The sequence below is a fragment of the Coregonus clupeaformis genome, chromosome 16, assembly GCF_020615455.1.
Source record: "Coregonus clupeaformis isolate EN_2021a chromosome 16, ASM2061545v1, whole genome shotgun sequence".
Taxonomy (NCBI): Eukaryota; Metazoa; Chordata; class Actinopteri; order Salmoniformes; family Salmonidae; genus Coregonus; species Coregonus clupeaformis.
In genome coordinates, this window is record NC_059207.1 from 6,232,880 (window position 1) to 6,250,428 (window position 17,549).

Below are 17,549 nucleotides of genomic sequence, written 5' to 3' on the forward strand. Positions count from 1 at the left end.
AAGTGCACCAGTCCCTCCTGCAGCAAAGCACCCCCACAGCATGATGCTGCCACCCCCGTGCTTCACGGTTGGGATGGTGTTCTTCGGCTTGCAAGCGTTCCCCTTTTTCCTCCAAACATAACGATGGTCATTATGGCCAAACAGTTCTATTTTTGTTTCATCAGACCAGAGGACATTTCTCAAAAAAAGTACGATCTTTGTCCCCATGTGCAGTTGCAAACCGTAGACTGGCTTTTTTATGGCGGTTTTGGACTAGTGGCTTCTTCCTTGCTGAGCAGCCTTTCAGGTTATGTCAATATATGACTTATTTTACTGTAGATATAGATACTTTTGTCCCTGTTTCCTCCAGAATATTCACAAGGTCCTTTGCTGTTGTTCTGGGATTGATTTGTACTTTTCGCACCAAAGTACGTTCATCTCTAGGAGACAGAACGCGTCTCCTTCCTGAGCGGTATGACGGCTGCGTGGTCCCATGGTGTTTATACTTGCGTACTATTGTTTGTACAGATGAACGTAGTACCTTCAGGCATTTGGAAATTGCTCCTAAGGATGAACCAGACTCGTGGAGGTCTACCATTTTTTTCTGAGGTCTTGGCTGATTTTTGATTTTCCCATGATGTCAATCAAAGAGGCACTGAGTTTGAAATTAGGCCTTGAAATACATCCACAGGTACACCTCCAATTGACTCAAATGATGTCAATTAGCCTATCAGAAGCTTCTAAAGCCATGACATCATTATCTGGAATTTTCCAAGCTGTTTAAAGGCACAGTCAACTTAGTGTATGTAAACTTCTGACCCACTGGAATTGTGATACAGTGAATTATAAGTGAAATAATCTGTCTGTGAACAATTGTTGGAAAAATTACTTGTGTCATGCACAAAGAAGATGTCCTAAACGACTTGCCAAAACTATAGTTTGTTAACAAGACATTTGTGGAGTGGTTGAAAAACGAGTTTTAATGACTCCAACCTGAGTGTATGTAAACTTCCGACTTCAACTGTATATACTGCATTCTATTCAGCTATTGCTGTACATATACTGTTATATATCCTACGTATTCTACAGATATACTACATATTCTACCCATATACTGTCCATGTATATATTTATACTCCGGACTCCGACATTGCTCGTCCTAATATTTCTATATTTCTTAATTCCATTATTTTACTTTTTTAGATTAAATGTGTATTGCTGTGTATTGTTAGGTATTACTGCACTGTTGGAGCTAGGAACACAAGCATTTTGCTACACCCGCAATAACATCTGCTAAATGTGTATGCGACCAATAAAATTTTATTTGATAATCACCCCCCCCAAAAAAAACCCCGAATCATAACCACAAAAAAATTTCATAACCCTAACCTACACCAAACAAAACCCTAACCTTAACCACGAAACAGACCCAAATAAATACCTAATTTCCCTAACCAACAAGAAGCTTAGATAACTTAACTCTGTTCAGTAATCTAGTGGGTTACTGGGTTTAATTTTCTTTTACTTTGGCAAGTGGTGATGAAAGAACACAGAGGTTGTTTAGTTTCAGAGAGGCACATTGTGTGTTGAGCTCGCCTGGGACAGGGGGCTGCGATGGTGATACATACTTGCTATCTTCCGTCTCATCCAGGGGCAGACGGCGAACCAGACCACGACAGCACAGACCAGAGCCCCCGCCAGCGTGATAAGAGCTATAGCCCACACCGGTAACATCTCCAGACCTAGCACTGAGAGAGACAGAGACAGAGACAGAGAGAGAGAGAGAGAGCCGAGAGAGAGAGAGCCGAGAGAGAGAGAGAGAGAGAGAGAGAGCGAGAGCGAGACACACATTTAAACAGAGTGGTAAGCCCAGCACTGCAAAACACAGACATAGTTGTAGATAATCACCGTTTTCACTATGTAGACACTGGTATGGTGCTGGATATATAGATGAGGTTAAAAAGTGGTGAAGTGCCCCTCTTAAGTCCAAGTTGTTAAATGGCGCTCCTGTGTAAAGGGCTAGGTTAGGGTTGGGTTAGGTTAGGTCCCGGTTGTTATATGGTGCTCCTGTGTAAAGGGCTAGGTTAGGGTTGGGTTAGGTTAGGTCCCGGTTGTTATATGGTGCTCCTGTGTAAAGGGCTAGGTTAGGGTTGGGTTAGGTTAGGTCCCAGTTCTTACATGGTGCTCCTGTGTAAAGGGCTAGGTTAGGGTTGGGTTGGGTTGGGTCCCAGTTCTTACATGGTGCTCCTGTATAAAGGGCTAGGTTAGGGTTGGGTTGGGTCCCAGTTCTTACATGGTGCTCCTGTGTAAAGGGCTAGGTTAGGGTTGGGTTGGGTTGGGTCCCAGTTCTTACATGGTGCTCCTGTGTAAAGGGCTAGGTTAGGGTTGGGTTGGGTCCCAGTTCTTACATGGTGCTCCTGTATAAAGAATGGAGAAGGCGTTGATGCCTATCGTTGAGGCGTAGAACACTGGCAGGGCACGGAGACCGTTGGGGACCGGGTCATCCTAAAGACAAACACACACACACAGGTCAGAACCACACCCGCACTACACACACAAAAACACACACACAGGTCAGAACCACACCCGCACTACACACACAAAAACACACACACACAGGCTGGTGGGAGGAGCTATAGGAGGACGGCTCATTGTAATGGCTGGAATGGAATTAATGAAAGGAGTCAAACATATGTTTGACAGTGTTCCATGTATTCCATTCCAGACATTACAATGAGCCCTTCCTCCTATACTGTAGCTCCTCCCACCAGCCTCATCTGACAGCATACAAACTACTACTAGTGTATAATGTGACTACTGGTAACCCACCTTATTAAGGATGAAGTGTCTGATGAGGAAGAAGAGGAACCCAGACATCAGTCCCGACAGTAGGGGAGAGATGAACCAGGATGCAACTGGAGAAAAACAGGACAAGATGGGGCAGGCTGGGTAATGTAGTCATAGGTCATGTTTGAGAGCATCAATTATGATTGGTCACTGATCCCAGCCTGCCTGAGCAGAATGGATGATGTACGAATAACCTTGTATCCTAAGGTGATGATTTCTAGATCAGTCAGTACGCTCAGGTGGTGATCAGCCTAAGAGGGTAAGATATTGGTTTTAGGGGTCTATTTGGTATTGGACCATAGACAGCAGGCTGGGTAATGTAGTCATAGACAGTCAACCCTACCCCAGAGCAGGCTGGGTAATGTTTTCGTAAACAGTCAACCCTACCCCAGAGCAGGCTGGGCAATGTAGTCATAAACAGTCAACCCTACCCAAGAGCAGGCTGAGTAATGTTTTCATAGACAGTCAACCCTACCACAGAGCAGGCTGGGTAATGTTTTCGTAGACAGTCAACCCTACCCCAGAGCAGGCTATGTAACATAGTCATAAACATTCAACCCTACCCAAGAGCAGGCTGGGTAATGTTTTCATAGACAGTCAACCCTACCCCAGAGCAGGCTGGGTAATGTTTTCGTAGACAGTCAATCCTACCCCAGAGCAGGCTATGTAACATTGTCATAAACATTAAACCCTACCCCAGAGCAGGCTGGTTAATATAGTCATAGACAGTCAACCATACCCCAAGGCAGGCTGGGTAATGTAGTCAAACAGTCAACTGTACCCAGAGCAGGCTGGGTAATGTAGTCATAGAACAATGAACTGTACCCAGAGCAGGCTGGGTAATGTAGTCAGACAGTCAATACTATCCACAGGAGGCTGGGTAATGTAGTCAGACAGTCAATACTATCAACATGAGGCAGGGTAATGTAGTCATATACCCAATATCTTTGGGGTAGGGCTAGAGGGTCTATTTGAGATTGGAACTCACACAGAGAGGGCTAGGTTCCATATTAGACTAGCTAGTGGTGGGCTGAAAGAGATCCTAATAAATAAACAATTATACATCTTGACCAGCTGCAGGCTGGGTATTGTAGTCATAGATAGTAAACCCTATGCAGAGCAGGCTGGGTAACGTAGTCATAGACATACCAATCTTGACCAGCTGCATCCACTGAACGCCCTTGGTGCCAATGGCCACCATGGAGAACCCAATGGTTGAACCCACGATGCAATGCGTCCCAGAGATGGGTAGTTTGAGGAACGACGCAATGAGCTGCCAAATCGCAGAACCTGTAGAAAGAGTGAGAGAGAGTGAGAGAGAGAGAGAGAGGCAGCATAACAACCTGTTGTCAGACAGCTGTATAATACTACAAGACAGCATAACAACCTGTTGTCAGACAGCATCACAACCTGTTGTCAGACAACATCACAACCTGTTGTCAGACAGCATAACAACCTGTTGTCAGACAGCTGTATAATACTACAAGACAACATAACAACCTGTTGTCAGACAGCATAACAACCTGTTGTCAGACAGCATAACAACCTGTTGTCAGACAGCATAACACCCTGTTGTCAGACAACATCACAACCTGTTGTCAGACAGCATCACAACCTGTTGTCAGACAACATCACAACCTGTTGTCAGACAACATCACAACCTGTTGTCAGACAACATAACAACCTGTTGTCAGACAACAGCACAACCTGTTGTCAGACAACATCACAACCTGTTGTCAGACAACATCACAACCTGTTGTCAGACAGCATAACAACCTGTTGTCAGACAGCATAACAACCTGTTGTCAGACAGCATAACAACCTGTTGTCAGACAGCATAACAACTTGTTGTCAGACAGCATAACAACCTGTTGTCAGACAGCTGTATAATACTACAAGACAACATAACAACCTGTTGTCAGACAGCATAACAACCTGTTGTCAGACAGCATAACAACTTGTTGTCAGACAGCATAACAACCTGTTGTCAGACAGCATAACAACCTGTTGTCAGACAGCATAACAACCTGTTGTCAGACAGCATAACAACCTGTTGTCAGACAGCATAACAACCTGTTGTCAGACAGCATCACAACCTGTTGTCAGACAGCATCACAACCTGTTGTCAGACAACATCACAACCTGTTGTCCGACAACATCACAACCTGTTGTCAGACAACATCACAACCTGTTGTCAGACAGCATCACAACCTGTTGTCAGACAACATCACAACCTGTTGTCAGACAACATCACAACCTGTTGTCAGACAACATCACAACCTGTTGTCAGACAGCATAACAACCTGTTGTCAGACAGACTGGTAGCATCTCCAGACCCAGATCACCTAGACTGGTAGCATCTCCAGACCCAGCACTGAAACGCTCACACAATGTATGGTACGTACCGACCATGGCGCTGACCTCCCCTGCCATAAGCACGGGCACAGTCTCGTTGTATAGGTTGACGTCTATGATGCCCTTCCGTATGGTCTCCCCCACCTTGGCTCCAAGCAGCATGGAACCCAACGTCTCAAAGATGGACGCCAGGATACAGGCCTGCTTCAGCGTCACCACCCCCGATCCTACCGCCGTCCCGAACGAGTTGGCCACGTCGTTGGCCCCCACAGAGAAGGCCAGGATGAAGGCTATCACGAAGCCGAGGATCACCATCCACAGGTACTCTTGTAAATCCACCATCTTGACTCTCGATCAAAAATCACAAATCCACAGAGAAAACAAGAAAGAAGAAAAACCTAACCAACTAAACCTAACCAACTAAGCTAAAAGCAGCTAGCTGTTGGTGCGTTGGAGAGGAGCTGTAAATCCTTTCCTCTGTGCGTACGAAGCTCTGCTCTGCTGTGACTTCCTCCCTTCCTGGATGTGTTACGTTCGAGGGCAGAAGCGTGCCGCTAACTTAGCGTCTGGAGCTCAGTCTGTGGAGAAGAGGCAGCTAGTGGCGGACGGAGGGGGCATTCCATGGCTCAGAGCTGAGACAGTCCCGTCTACACCCTTCTCTTCCCTCACCTGACAAACACACACACACAAAGAGAGGTTAGAGGTCATGATTAGGCTCTACACATCCCCCCCAACAACAGACCAATGAGAATGTCTGCCCCCCAACACCAACCAATCAGAGTGACTGTCCCCCCAACACCAACCAATGACCTGTGAGTCTAATGAAACGAGGTGGATGAGAGGCGGAGTCTTTGATTAAAGCGAGCACACTGAAGGGTGTGTGTGTGTGTGTGTGTGTGTGTGTGTGCGTGCGTGCGTGCGTGTGTGTGTGTGTGTAAGCAGAGGACAGTTCTGATAGCCAGCCACAATAGGAAATCATTGCATCATCGTCCACACTTTAAAGAATCAAAATCATCCCAGTTAGCTGGACTGGGGCTATAAAAAGCCTAGTGTGTGGTGGAACGAGATGTGAGCTATGTGTTCAGCGTTAGGAGAAGCATATCAACACCTTTTTCTCCACCACCACAAGGCCCTGCTGTCAGCTGCTATAAAGGGCCAGATCACCTTTCACTGCTTCTCCTCTGCCGGGTTTCCATCCAGATAATATCTGACATGGGTCAGTACCAGAGCAGGATCATATAATCTGATTCATTATGATTTAAAAGACTAAACTGATCCTAGATCTGCCTCGCAGATAGCAGCTAACACTAGCTACCACCTACTGCTGATACCACTGCATTTAACATTTTAGTCATTTAGCAGACGCTCTTATCCAGAGCGACTTACAGTTAGTGAATGCATACATGTTTTTTGTAGTTTTATTTTATTTTATATACTGGGCCCCCGTGGGAAATGAACCCACATCCCTGCCGGCCAAACCCTCCCCTACCTTGGACGCCGCTGGACCAATTGCGCGCCGCCCCCATGGGTCTCCCGGTCGCGGCCGGCTGCGACAGAGCCTGGACTCGAACCAGGATCTCTAGTGGCACAGCTAGCACTGCGATGCAGTGCCTTAGACCACTGCGCCACTACACAATGCTAGCAGTTCCCACTGATTAACGCTAGTTAGGAATTCCACTAACTCTAGTTAGCAACTTCCATCAAACTGCACGCAGAGATCCACAATTAATGTTCCCTAAAAAAGTTTTGGGCACTGAGCAAATTTTCAGGTTTACTGTTGTAATATGGCTATTTTTGTGGTGGGGGTTGGTGGGGGTTGGGGGGGGGCTTGGCTTCTTGGTGATTTTACCCGCCTACTGCTCTTGCATAGTCTGTTTTGTTTCGGTATGTTGCCATGACAGTGGATAATACTGCGTTGATCAGATCACAATTGCCACAGTAAAAAGGGAAACGTTGATAGTGTTAACTAACAGGTGGAAACTCTAGAAAGTTTGAGTGAAGTTCAAATCTCGTGCTTCTTCTCTGTGAGCTGATATTTCTGCGAGGCAGTCTCAGTGCTACCGCGCACCAGCGAGCAGCTTACAGGGAACACTGTCCACAACTTCATCTGACTCTGGGGAAATAGATTAGGGCTTCATTGCCAAAATCCCAAACTACCCTTTTAAAACATTACCGTCGTACAGTAGGGCACCCTCCAGTATACACCAGTTCTTAGTCAGCGTCTAGGTTTTTTTTTACGGTGTAGTAAAAGGACTTCTCTTTAGTCTGAACCCTGCTCTTTAATGCCTTAGTCCTGCTACTGTAGCTCGCGTTCTTAAGGTTCTTAGTGAGAGAGTCGCCACCACAACACGAAACAGGCAGCAGAGGTTTTGAAATGAGCCAGTAAATACATGTAGACTTCCAAAGGCTGAGGCAGAGGCAGGGCAGCTAAGGGGCTATTCTCAGATAAAAACATTGTTCACGGATTCAACTAGTTAGACTAGCAAACAGCATCACGTTTAGGTCCTGACTCCAGACCAGTATTTGGGTGAAGACAGTAGATGGCTGCCTTGCTAACAGTTGTTTATGAACTTTACCCAGACCTGTATTTGGGTGAAGACGGTCGCTGACAACTTGATTATGAGCTGAACTGAGGCCTGTATTTGGGGGAAGACGGTCGCTGACAACTTGATTATGAGCTGAACTGAGACCTGTATTTGGGGGAAGACGGTCGCTGACAACTTGATTATGAGCTGAACTGAGACCTGTATTTGGGGGAAGACGGTCGCTGACAACTTCATTATGAGCTGAACTGAGACCTGTATTTGGGCAGACAGGGACAGGGTCAGGGCAGACAAGATAATTTCAGCCTGTCTACCTGGTCTGGTACCTACTCAGAAAACATGTCCACATGGGCCCAATGCGGGCTGAAATATTGGCAACATGTAGGCTGCCCACATTGGGCCAATGCACCTTTGCTCATCGGCTCCATGTTGGTCCCAAGGCATTGGCCCAGTGTGGCCAGCCTATATCTGGTGAAGGCAGTTCTCACCTTGCCTGATATAAGCCCATCTTGTCCCAGAAAACATAATCATTTGGGGGGTGTTTATACAAGTGTGTAATGGAAATGTTATTTTCTTTTGCATATCTCAACTCTCCCTGAGACACCCGCAGGGAGTACCCCTTGGAGCAATTATGATTAAGTGCCTTGCTCAAGGGCACATTGGCAGAATTTTCACCTTGTCGGCTCCGGTATTTGAACCAGCAACCTTTCGCTTACTAGCCCAACGCTCTAACCTCGAAGAGCTATCTGCCGCCCCGGTAAACATGCCCACATTGGCACAGTGTGGGCTAAAATATTGGCCCCATGTAGACTGTCTACATTAGGCTGATGCGCCTAATGCTATTAAATATGAATGTATTTATTTATCTTTTATTTATTTCAATTTAATTCAATGCATAAATAATTTCAAACCTTATAAAAAAGGTATTTTGGGAATGTGTTACATCGTATCAGAAAGACAACCAGGTTGTTACTATCACGCATATATTTTCGAGAGAAAGTTTCTCATATGCCACATGCACTTATACGTCTTTTTAAAGACTTCATCAAGATGAATAAAAAAAACGTGATTATCACAGAAAATAACCCTTCAACTGGAACAACACTCAGTAATGGTTGCACAAAAAGACCTGTGTAAAAACTAGTGTTGCACGGTATACCGAAACTTCAGTACTTTTTCCAATTACTAAAATAAAAACGGTTCGGTGAGGGAATTTGGTACTTTCAGTACTTCTCCACTTACCCACTCATTGCTAGAGCGGTCTGGGCTGCATTGTCGGCTCACGCTAACACACTTGAATAATGCAACACGTCATGTAGAAAATGTTGAAACTGTTCGCAAGATACCATTCCGCTGATTCTGCTCCAGCCATTACCACCAACCTCCTGGGATGTCCATACAGGCTAGAACACTTTTACAATGGAAGATGATACCAGTAGCTTCCAGCTTTAAAAAAGGTGCACTATGAAGAAATCGCTCCACCATTTCCCGGTTGCTAAAATTATAATAGTTAGACTAATTTCAGTGTATGTGACAAAACAAGCAAGTATAGTGTAGAGAATCATTGTACCGTCTAGGCATACATGGCTGTCTCCCCACCCCACCCCCCCCAAAAAAAAAAAATAGACACATTTTTCAAATGTAATCATATTGAACTCAAAAGATGCCCAACTTCCAGGTCAGTAGCTGAGTTTATCTGTCCGGATCTAGTGCCATTCTGTGACTTTGGCTAATACGCCATGGAGTCCGCTACAATAGGCTCTGAATAGGCAGGAACACACCTGGGTTCAAATACTATTTGAAATCTTTAGCATCTGCTTCGGCCTGTCTGAGGTGCCAGATGCACAGGGTTTGCACTTTCTCAACTATTTTACTGCTTCCATTGCACCAGGCAAGCTCAAAATCAAGCCCAGCTTAAGTATTTTAAATGATTTAGAATAGCATTTGAACCCGGGTCTGGATAGGAGTACAACACTAGTCCTGCCTGTGACGCACTGTCCACCATACGCTTCAAAACCCCAGAGAAATCTCTCACCCGCTGATCAAAAAACCCAACTCGATCAAAATCAAATTTACAGGAGGTAAATGCTGCACATTCCCCTACAGCAGGGGTGTCAAACTCATTTTAGCTCAGGGGCCACATGGAGGAAAATCTATTCCCAAGTGGGCCGGACCGGATAAATCATGGTATATATAACTTAAAAACAACAACTTCAGATTGTTTTCTTTGTTTTAATACGATCAACATACAACATAAAGCTGGAGCCTGAGGACAGTGTGTCCAAAATAGTACAAACACAACATCACTATTAATCATAAAACACGTCAAGTTTATTTGAAAATTCTAAAGAAAAAGAACACACAAACACACAATGCCTCAGTGATTAACAGAACTTTCACAGATCACAGAACTAAATCAGGGTGTCATTTCTCAGGCAGAAATGTAGATAAAAATAATGAAATCCTGTTCCCCAAACAAGTGCAAGAACCACAGAGTCAAGAATAGGTTAAATATACAAATAAAATAAAATCAATTAAAAACAATATTACATCAACATAAAAACATATAAACATAAAGCTGGAGCCTGAGGACAGTGTCCAAAAGCACAACATCACTATTAATCATAAAACACCTCAAGTTATTTGAAAGTTCTGAGGACAAAGAACACAAACACACAATGCCTCAGTGATTCACAGAAGTATATCACAGATCACAGAACTATATCAGGGTGTCATTTCTCAGGCAGAAATGTAGATAAAAATAATGAAATCCTGTTCCCCAAACAAGTGCAAGAACCACAGAGTCAAGAATAGGTTAAATATACAAATAAAATAAAATCAATTAAAAACAATAGCACATCAACATAAAAACATATAAACATAAATCTGAAAGCGTTGCTCAAACTCCCGTAACAGTCCCGTTATTTTATCTTTGAACCGCTTCATGTCTGCCACATGTTGGGTCGCGCACACATTTTTCAGACAGGGGAAGTGAGCTGCATCACCACCGGCAAGTTGCGTCTCCCACAATGACAGGTTCAACTTGAAAGAACGTATGCTGTCATAATACTGCGTGACAACTTTGTTGCGCCCTTGCAGCTGTTTGTTCAAGTTATTCAGGTGCTCTGTAACATCCACCATAAATGCAAGGTCCTGCATCCATTCTGCGGAATGAAATTCTAACACTGGTTTGCCCTTTTCTTCCATGAACTGTTCAATTTCTTCTCGTAAATCAAAGAAACGCCTCAGCACAGCACCCTCGGCTTAACCATCTTACCTCAGTGTGGTATGGCAGGCCATAGATGTGGTCTTTCTCTCTGAGAAGGCTGTCAAACTGACAGTGATTCAGGCTTCTGGATCGGATGAAATTAACAGTTTGGATGACCACCTTCATGACGTTATCCATCTTTAATGACTTGCAACACAAAGCCTCCTGGTGCAAAATACAGTGAAAAGTCAAAAAATCACGTCCTCCATTTGCAGATTGCACTTTCTCTCTGAACTTTGTCACAACGCCTGCTTTTTTCCCGATCATTGAGGGCGCACCATCTGTAGCCAGGCTGACAGCGGGGACCAGTCCACTCTGACCCTGTCCAGCGCGCCGACGAGTGCGGTAAAAATATCAGCTGCTGTCGTTGTATCTGTCATCGGCACCAACTCCACAAACTCCTCGGTGACGGTCAATGTGTCATCAACTTCAGCGGATGAAAATGGCCAGTTGTGCAACATCTGTAATGTCCGTGCTTTCATCAATTGCAACCGAAAACGCAATAAATGACTTTACTTTTTGCTTCAACTGGCTGTCCAAATCCACTGAAAGATCGGAAATCCTGTCTGCAACTGTGTTTCTTGTCAGGCTGATATTTGCAAAAGCCTGCCGCTTTTCAGGGCACACAATCTCCGCTGCCTTCATCATGCATGTTTTTACAAATTCACCCTCAATAAATGGTTTTGAAGCCACTGCGATTACATTAGCAATGAGGTAGCTAGCTTTCACTGCAGCGTCACTGATGTCTCGGCTGTGAGTAAACACAGACTGCTGTTTCTTCAGACCCGCCAACAGTTCATTCACCTTTTCTCATCTCCGCTGTCCTTGAAAGTTGTCATATTTGTCGGCATGAAGACTCACATAGTGGTGACGAAGGTTATATTCTTTCAGCACTGCAACATGCTCTGAACACACCAAACATACAGCTTTCCCATTCAATTCCGTGAATAAATAGGATGACCATTTTTCTTGGAACACTCTGCACTCTGCGTCCACTTTTCTCTTTTTTGACAGAGACATATTGGGGCAATGAGGGTGCCAAAGCACATAATGTTAAAAGTAGAAGCCGTAATAAATATCGCGGGCAAAACAAAGTAGCTCATTGGCTGCACGTGCTTGACCTACTTGCTCTGCCCCGGTATAAACAGTTTGCTTGCTTAACACAATTGCTATTGCGCCATCCAGTGGACGCAATTGGAACAGCAGTTTATTTTATTGAAAAATTGCAGCGCATTTTTATACTTAAAATATATTTGTTATTTTTTTTATTTTTTTTTATTTTTTTTATTTTTATTTTCGAAATCATCTCGCGGGCCGGATTAAACTAGTTTGCGGGCCTGATCCGGCCCGCGGGCCGTACGTTTGACACCCCTGCCCTACAGTAAGCCTTTTGTAACAGGGCATTTAGATGTAAACAGCTTGAAAGCCAGACTAACACAGATTGTGTGCTCTGGGCACGTGGGCTACGAAGCTATTTTTTAAACATCCCACTCTACTAGCCTGCACCCCCCCCCCGACACACACACTAGCCCACCCTCTCTCCGTCCCACAGCTCAGACCGTCCCACAGCTCAGACCGTCCCACAGCTCAGACCTCTCTGGAACACTTAGTGGGTCATAGCCCCTGTGTGTGTCGCTGGCCCAATATCAACCAGAATACCCACTACAGCCGGGATGGACAAACTGCTCTATTTACTATTTCTATTTTTTACACCTTTTACTTCACTACAGTCCTAAAGAAAATTATGTAGTTTTTATTTTTTTTCCCTAACACCCAAAAGTACTCGTTACATTTTGAATGCTTAGCAGGACAGGAAAATGGTCCAATTCACACACTTATCAAGAGAACATCCCTGGTCATCCCTACTGCCTCTGATCTGGCGGACTCACTAAACACATGCTTAGTTTGGAAATGATGTCAGTGTTGGACTGTGTCCCTGGCTATCCGTCAATAAAAAATTAAAAAATGTCATGCTGCCATCTGGTTTGCTTAATATAAGGAATTTGAAATGATTTATACTTTTACTTTTGTTACTTAAGTATATTTGAGCAATTCCATTTACTTTTGATACTTCAGTAGATTTAAAACCAAATACTTTTAGACTTTTACTTAAGTAGGATTTTACTGGGTGCCTTTAACTTGAGTCATTTTCTAGGCATCTTTACATTTACTCAAGTATGACAAATTGGGTACTTTTTCCAGTACTGGAACAACAAACAGGTTTTGTATCTATGGGAAATGGCACTATTCTTTTTATAGCGGACAACTTTTGACCAGGACCCATAGACCCAGATGACCCATAGACCCAGAGGACCCATAGACCCAGAGGACCCATAGACCCAGAGGACCCATAGACCCAGAGGACCCATAGACCCATAGACCCAGAGGACCCATAGACCCATAGACCCAGAGGACCCATAGACCCAGAGGACCCATAGACCCAGAGGACCCATAGACCCAGAGGGATCTATAGACCCAGAGGACCCATAGACCCAGAGGACCCATAGACCCAGAGGACCCAGAGACCCAGAGGGACCCATAGACCCAGAGGACCCAGAGGACCCATAGACCCAGAGGGACCCATAGACCCAGAGGGACCCATAGACCCAGAGGACCCATAGACCCATAGACCCATAGACCCAGAGGACCCATAGACCCAGAGGACCCATAGACCCAGAGGGACCCATAGACCCATAGACCCAGAGGACCCATAGACCCAGAGGACCCATAGGACCCATAGACCCAGATGACCCATAGACCCAGAGGGATCTATAGACCCAGAGGACCCATAGACCCAGAGGACCCATAGACCCAGAGGACCCATAGACCCAGAGGACCCATAGACCCAGAGGGACCCATAGACCCAGAGGGACCCATAGACCCAGAGGGACCCATAGACCCATAGACCCAGAGGACCCATAGACCCATAGACCCAGAGGGATCAATAGACCCAGAGGACCCATAGACCCAGAGGACCCATAGACCCAGAGGACCCATAGGACCCATAGACCCAGAGGACCCATAGGACCCATAGGACCCAGAGGACCCATAGACCCAGAGGACCCATAGACCCAGAGGACCCATAGACCCAGAGGACCCAGAGGACCCATAGACCCAGAGGACCCAGAGACCCAGAGGACCCATAGGACCCATAGACCCAGAGGGACCCATAGACCCAGAGGGACCCATAGACCCAGAGGGACCCATAGACCCATAGACCCAGAGGACCCATAGACCCAGAGGACCCATAGACCCATAGACCCAGAGGACCCATAGACCCAGAGGACCCATAGACCCAGAGGACCCATAGACCCAGAGGGATCAATAGACCCAGAGGACCCATAGACCCAGAGGACCCATAGACCCAGAGGACCCATAGGACCCATAGACCCAGAGGACCCATAGGACCCAGAGGACCCATAGACCCAGAGGACCCATAGACCCAGAGGACCCATAGACCCAGAGGACCCATAGACCCAGAGGACCCATAGACCAAGAGGACCCAGAGCACCCATAGACCCAGAGACCCAGAGGACCCATAGACCCAGAGGACCCATAGACCCAGAGGGATCTATAGACCCAGAGGACCCATAGACCCAGAGGACCCATAGACCCAGAGGACCCAGAGGACCCATAGACCCAGAGGGATCTATAGACCCAGAGGACCCATAGACCCAGAGGACCCATAGACCCAGAGGACCCATAGACCCAGAGGACCCATAGACCCAGAGGACCCATAGACCCATAGACCCAGAGGACCCATAGACCCAGAGGACCCATAGACCCAGAGGACCCATAGACCCAGAGGACCCAGAGGACCCATAGACCCAGAGGACCCATAGACCCAGAGGACCCAGAGGACCCAGAGGACCCATAGACCCAGAGGGATCTATAGACCCAGAGGACCCATAGACCCAGAGGACCCATAGACCCAGAGGACCCATAGACCCAGAGGACCCATAGACCCAGAGGACCCAGAGGACCCATAGACCCAGAGGACCCATAGACCCAGAGGACCCATAGACCCAGAGGACCCATAGACCCAGAGGGATCTATAGACCCAGAGGACCCATAGACCCAGAGGACCCATAGACCCAGAGACCCAGAGGACCCATAGACCCAGAGGACCCATAGACCCAGAGGACCCATAGACCCAGAGGGATGTGACGGTCATGGAATTTTAGATGACTTATTGACCAGCCAAATGGCCGCGGTTCACCGTCATAACCGTTAGAATAGAAAAAAAATACATTTTCTCTTCTGCATGTGCTGCCATAGAAATAGAATGAATGGCCTCCCGAGTGGCGCTGAGGTCTAAGGCACTGCATTGAGGCGTCACTACAGACCCGGGTTCGATCCCAGGCTGTGACCGGGAGACCCATGAGGCGGCGCACAATTGGCCCAGCGTCATCCGTGTTAGGGGAGGGTATGGCCGGCCGGGATTTCCTTGTCCCATCGCGTTCTAGCGACTACTTGTGGCAGGCCGAGCGCCTGCAAGCTGACTTCTGTCGCCAGCTGGACGGTGTTTCCTCCGACACATTGGTGCAGCTGGCTTCCGGGTTAAGTGTGGCAGTGTGTCAAGAAGCAGTGCGGCTTGGCAAGGTCGCGTTTTGGAGGACGCATGTCTCTCGACCTTCGCCTCTCCCGAGTCCGTAAGGGCGTTGCAGCGATGGGACAAGACTAACTACCGATTGGATATCATGAAATTGGGGAGAAAAAAGGGGTAAAACATTTTTTTATTTTTTATTGAATGAATAGAACGGGCGTCCCAATTAAAGTCAATGATGGCTTAATGGATGGCATGGCGGCCATAGGAGTAAAGCAGGTAGTAAAATCAGGAAGTGTAGCCATCGATATGTGAAATAGACTAACACAGATTGTGGGGGGGGATGGGGGCAAATAAAAACACCAGCGGGGGCCGCCAGATGGGGAGTCCTGGCCTAGGCAACCAGATGGGGAGTCCTGGCCTAGGCAACCAGATGGGGAGTCCTGGCCTAGGCAACCAGATGGGGAGTCCTAGCCTAGGCAACCAGATGGGGAGTCCTGGCCTAGGCAACCAGATGGGGAGTCCTGGCCTAGGCAACCAGATGGGGAGTCCTGGCCTAGGCAACCAGATGGGGAGTCCTGGCCTAGGCAACCAGATGGGGAGTCCTGGCCTAGGCAACCAGATGGGGAGTCCTGGCCTAGGCAACCAGATGGGGAGTCCTGGCCTAGGCAACCAGATGGGGAGTCCTGGCCTAAGCAACCAAATACTTGTTTGCTACACCTTGCTTGTTTCAGCAAGGAGCAACAAAAGTTTTGATCACGTTGTTAAAGGGATAGTTTACACAAGTTACACATTGTTTTCCTTACCCTGTAGGCCAGGGGTGGGCAAACCTTTTGGCTCAAGGGCCGCATTGAGTTTTTGAAACCAAGTGAAGGGCCTCATACTATAAGCGTGACAAAACATGTGAAGCCTTTATTCATTTTCACACGTAACTACTAGTGTAGTGTAGGTGTACATGTGTTTGCAGAACAATTCTACCCTTGTTTTTTGTGAACACATCTTTCACAAAATTGATATATAGTTTATAACATCACAGACACAGTCAAACACACACACACACACACAGATCCTGCATCTCTACCCTTGTAAAGTACAAATCAAACTTACAGTCACAATATGCTAACTTTAAAATTAGATATATATTATGTGACTGGAGACATGCAAAATGTAACAGCAGATGTGTAAAAAAAAAAATGATTCTAAACACTTGAGTGAAACATACGGTGAGAGCATCCGTTTCAATTTGGAACGGTCTGTTTTTGAAAGCATATTAAGGATCAATTCTCATCTCCATTGTGAGCCGTATTTACAGTTATCCAATCACCTCAGCCCAAATCTGACTGACTAGTTATTACCCTGTATCCAAGTGCATTGCTAGATAATTCTCACTGCATAACCATCACCATGAAAAAGCATAATCCTTGCCTTCCCCAGTCACGGTTATTCGAGTCTTAAATGTGAACAATGGGCCTGGTCACCTCTCTTGGCAAGGGCATCAAAGTCTGGTGTCATCTTTGATGTAGAGATTCTCAGAATAGCTCTTTTGTTAAATTTGACCTGTGACGGGATTTGTTGTAATTCATGACTGAGAACTTTTTTTTTTTTTCACACACATATGTGGACCCGAATAAAACTTTGGGCGTGCTTTTGAATGTTTGGAAACTTTGTTTCATTCAGTGAGCCATATAACTGGTCTACTGTTGCTGTTTTGTACTTCTCCTTCAAAGCACTGTCACATTGGATGTCGATGAGCTCCAATTGTGTGTCTGGTGGTTCTTTCTCCCTGTCTAAAGACAGGGGGCGTGATACAAGCTACAGCTCAGTCTCACTCTTGGTGAAGTCTGAGAAGCGGCGGGAAAACTCAGCATGCAGGTCGATCAAAGTGCTACTGTGTGTCTCAGTGCGGCTCTGCGATGTGGGCGGACAGTGCGGCCAGTGTCGGAAAATGAGCGAGAGACCGGCTGCTCATTTGTCTGGAGAACAACATAAGTTTGGACTTGAATGCTTTCAC

General features: G+C 46.2%; 1 protein-coding gene across 5 annotated transcripts in view; it reads right to left on the reverse strand.

Moving 5' to 3' along the window:
- Positions 1-17,549, reverse strand: part of LOC121584326 (sodium-dependent phosphate transporter 2-like) — a 150,675-nt gene that overhangs the window by 34,207 nt on the left and 98,919 nt on the right. For all 5 annotated transcript variants that reach the window (XM_045225601.1, XM_041900142.2, XM_045225599.1 and 2 more), the window contains 5 exons: positions 5,232-5,850; positions 3,976-4,116; positions 2,809-2,894; positions 2,388-2,484; positions 1,608-1,727 (listed from right to left, as the gene is read on the reverse strand). In XM_045225601.1, coding sequence (XP_045081536.1) covers positions 1,608-1,727; positions 2,388-2,484; positions 2,809-2,894; positions 3,976-4,116; positions 5,232-5,523 — 736 coding nt within the window. In that variant the 5' untranslated portion in view covers positions 5,524-5,850. The remainder of the gene's footprint in view (positions 1-1,607; positions 1,728-2,387; positions 2,485-2,808; positions 2,895-3,975; positions 4,117-5,231; positions 5,851-17,549) is intronic.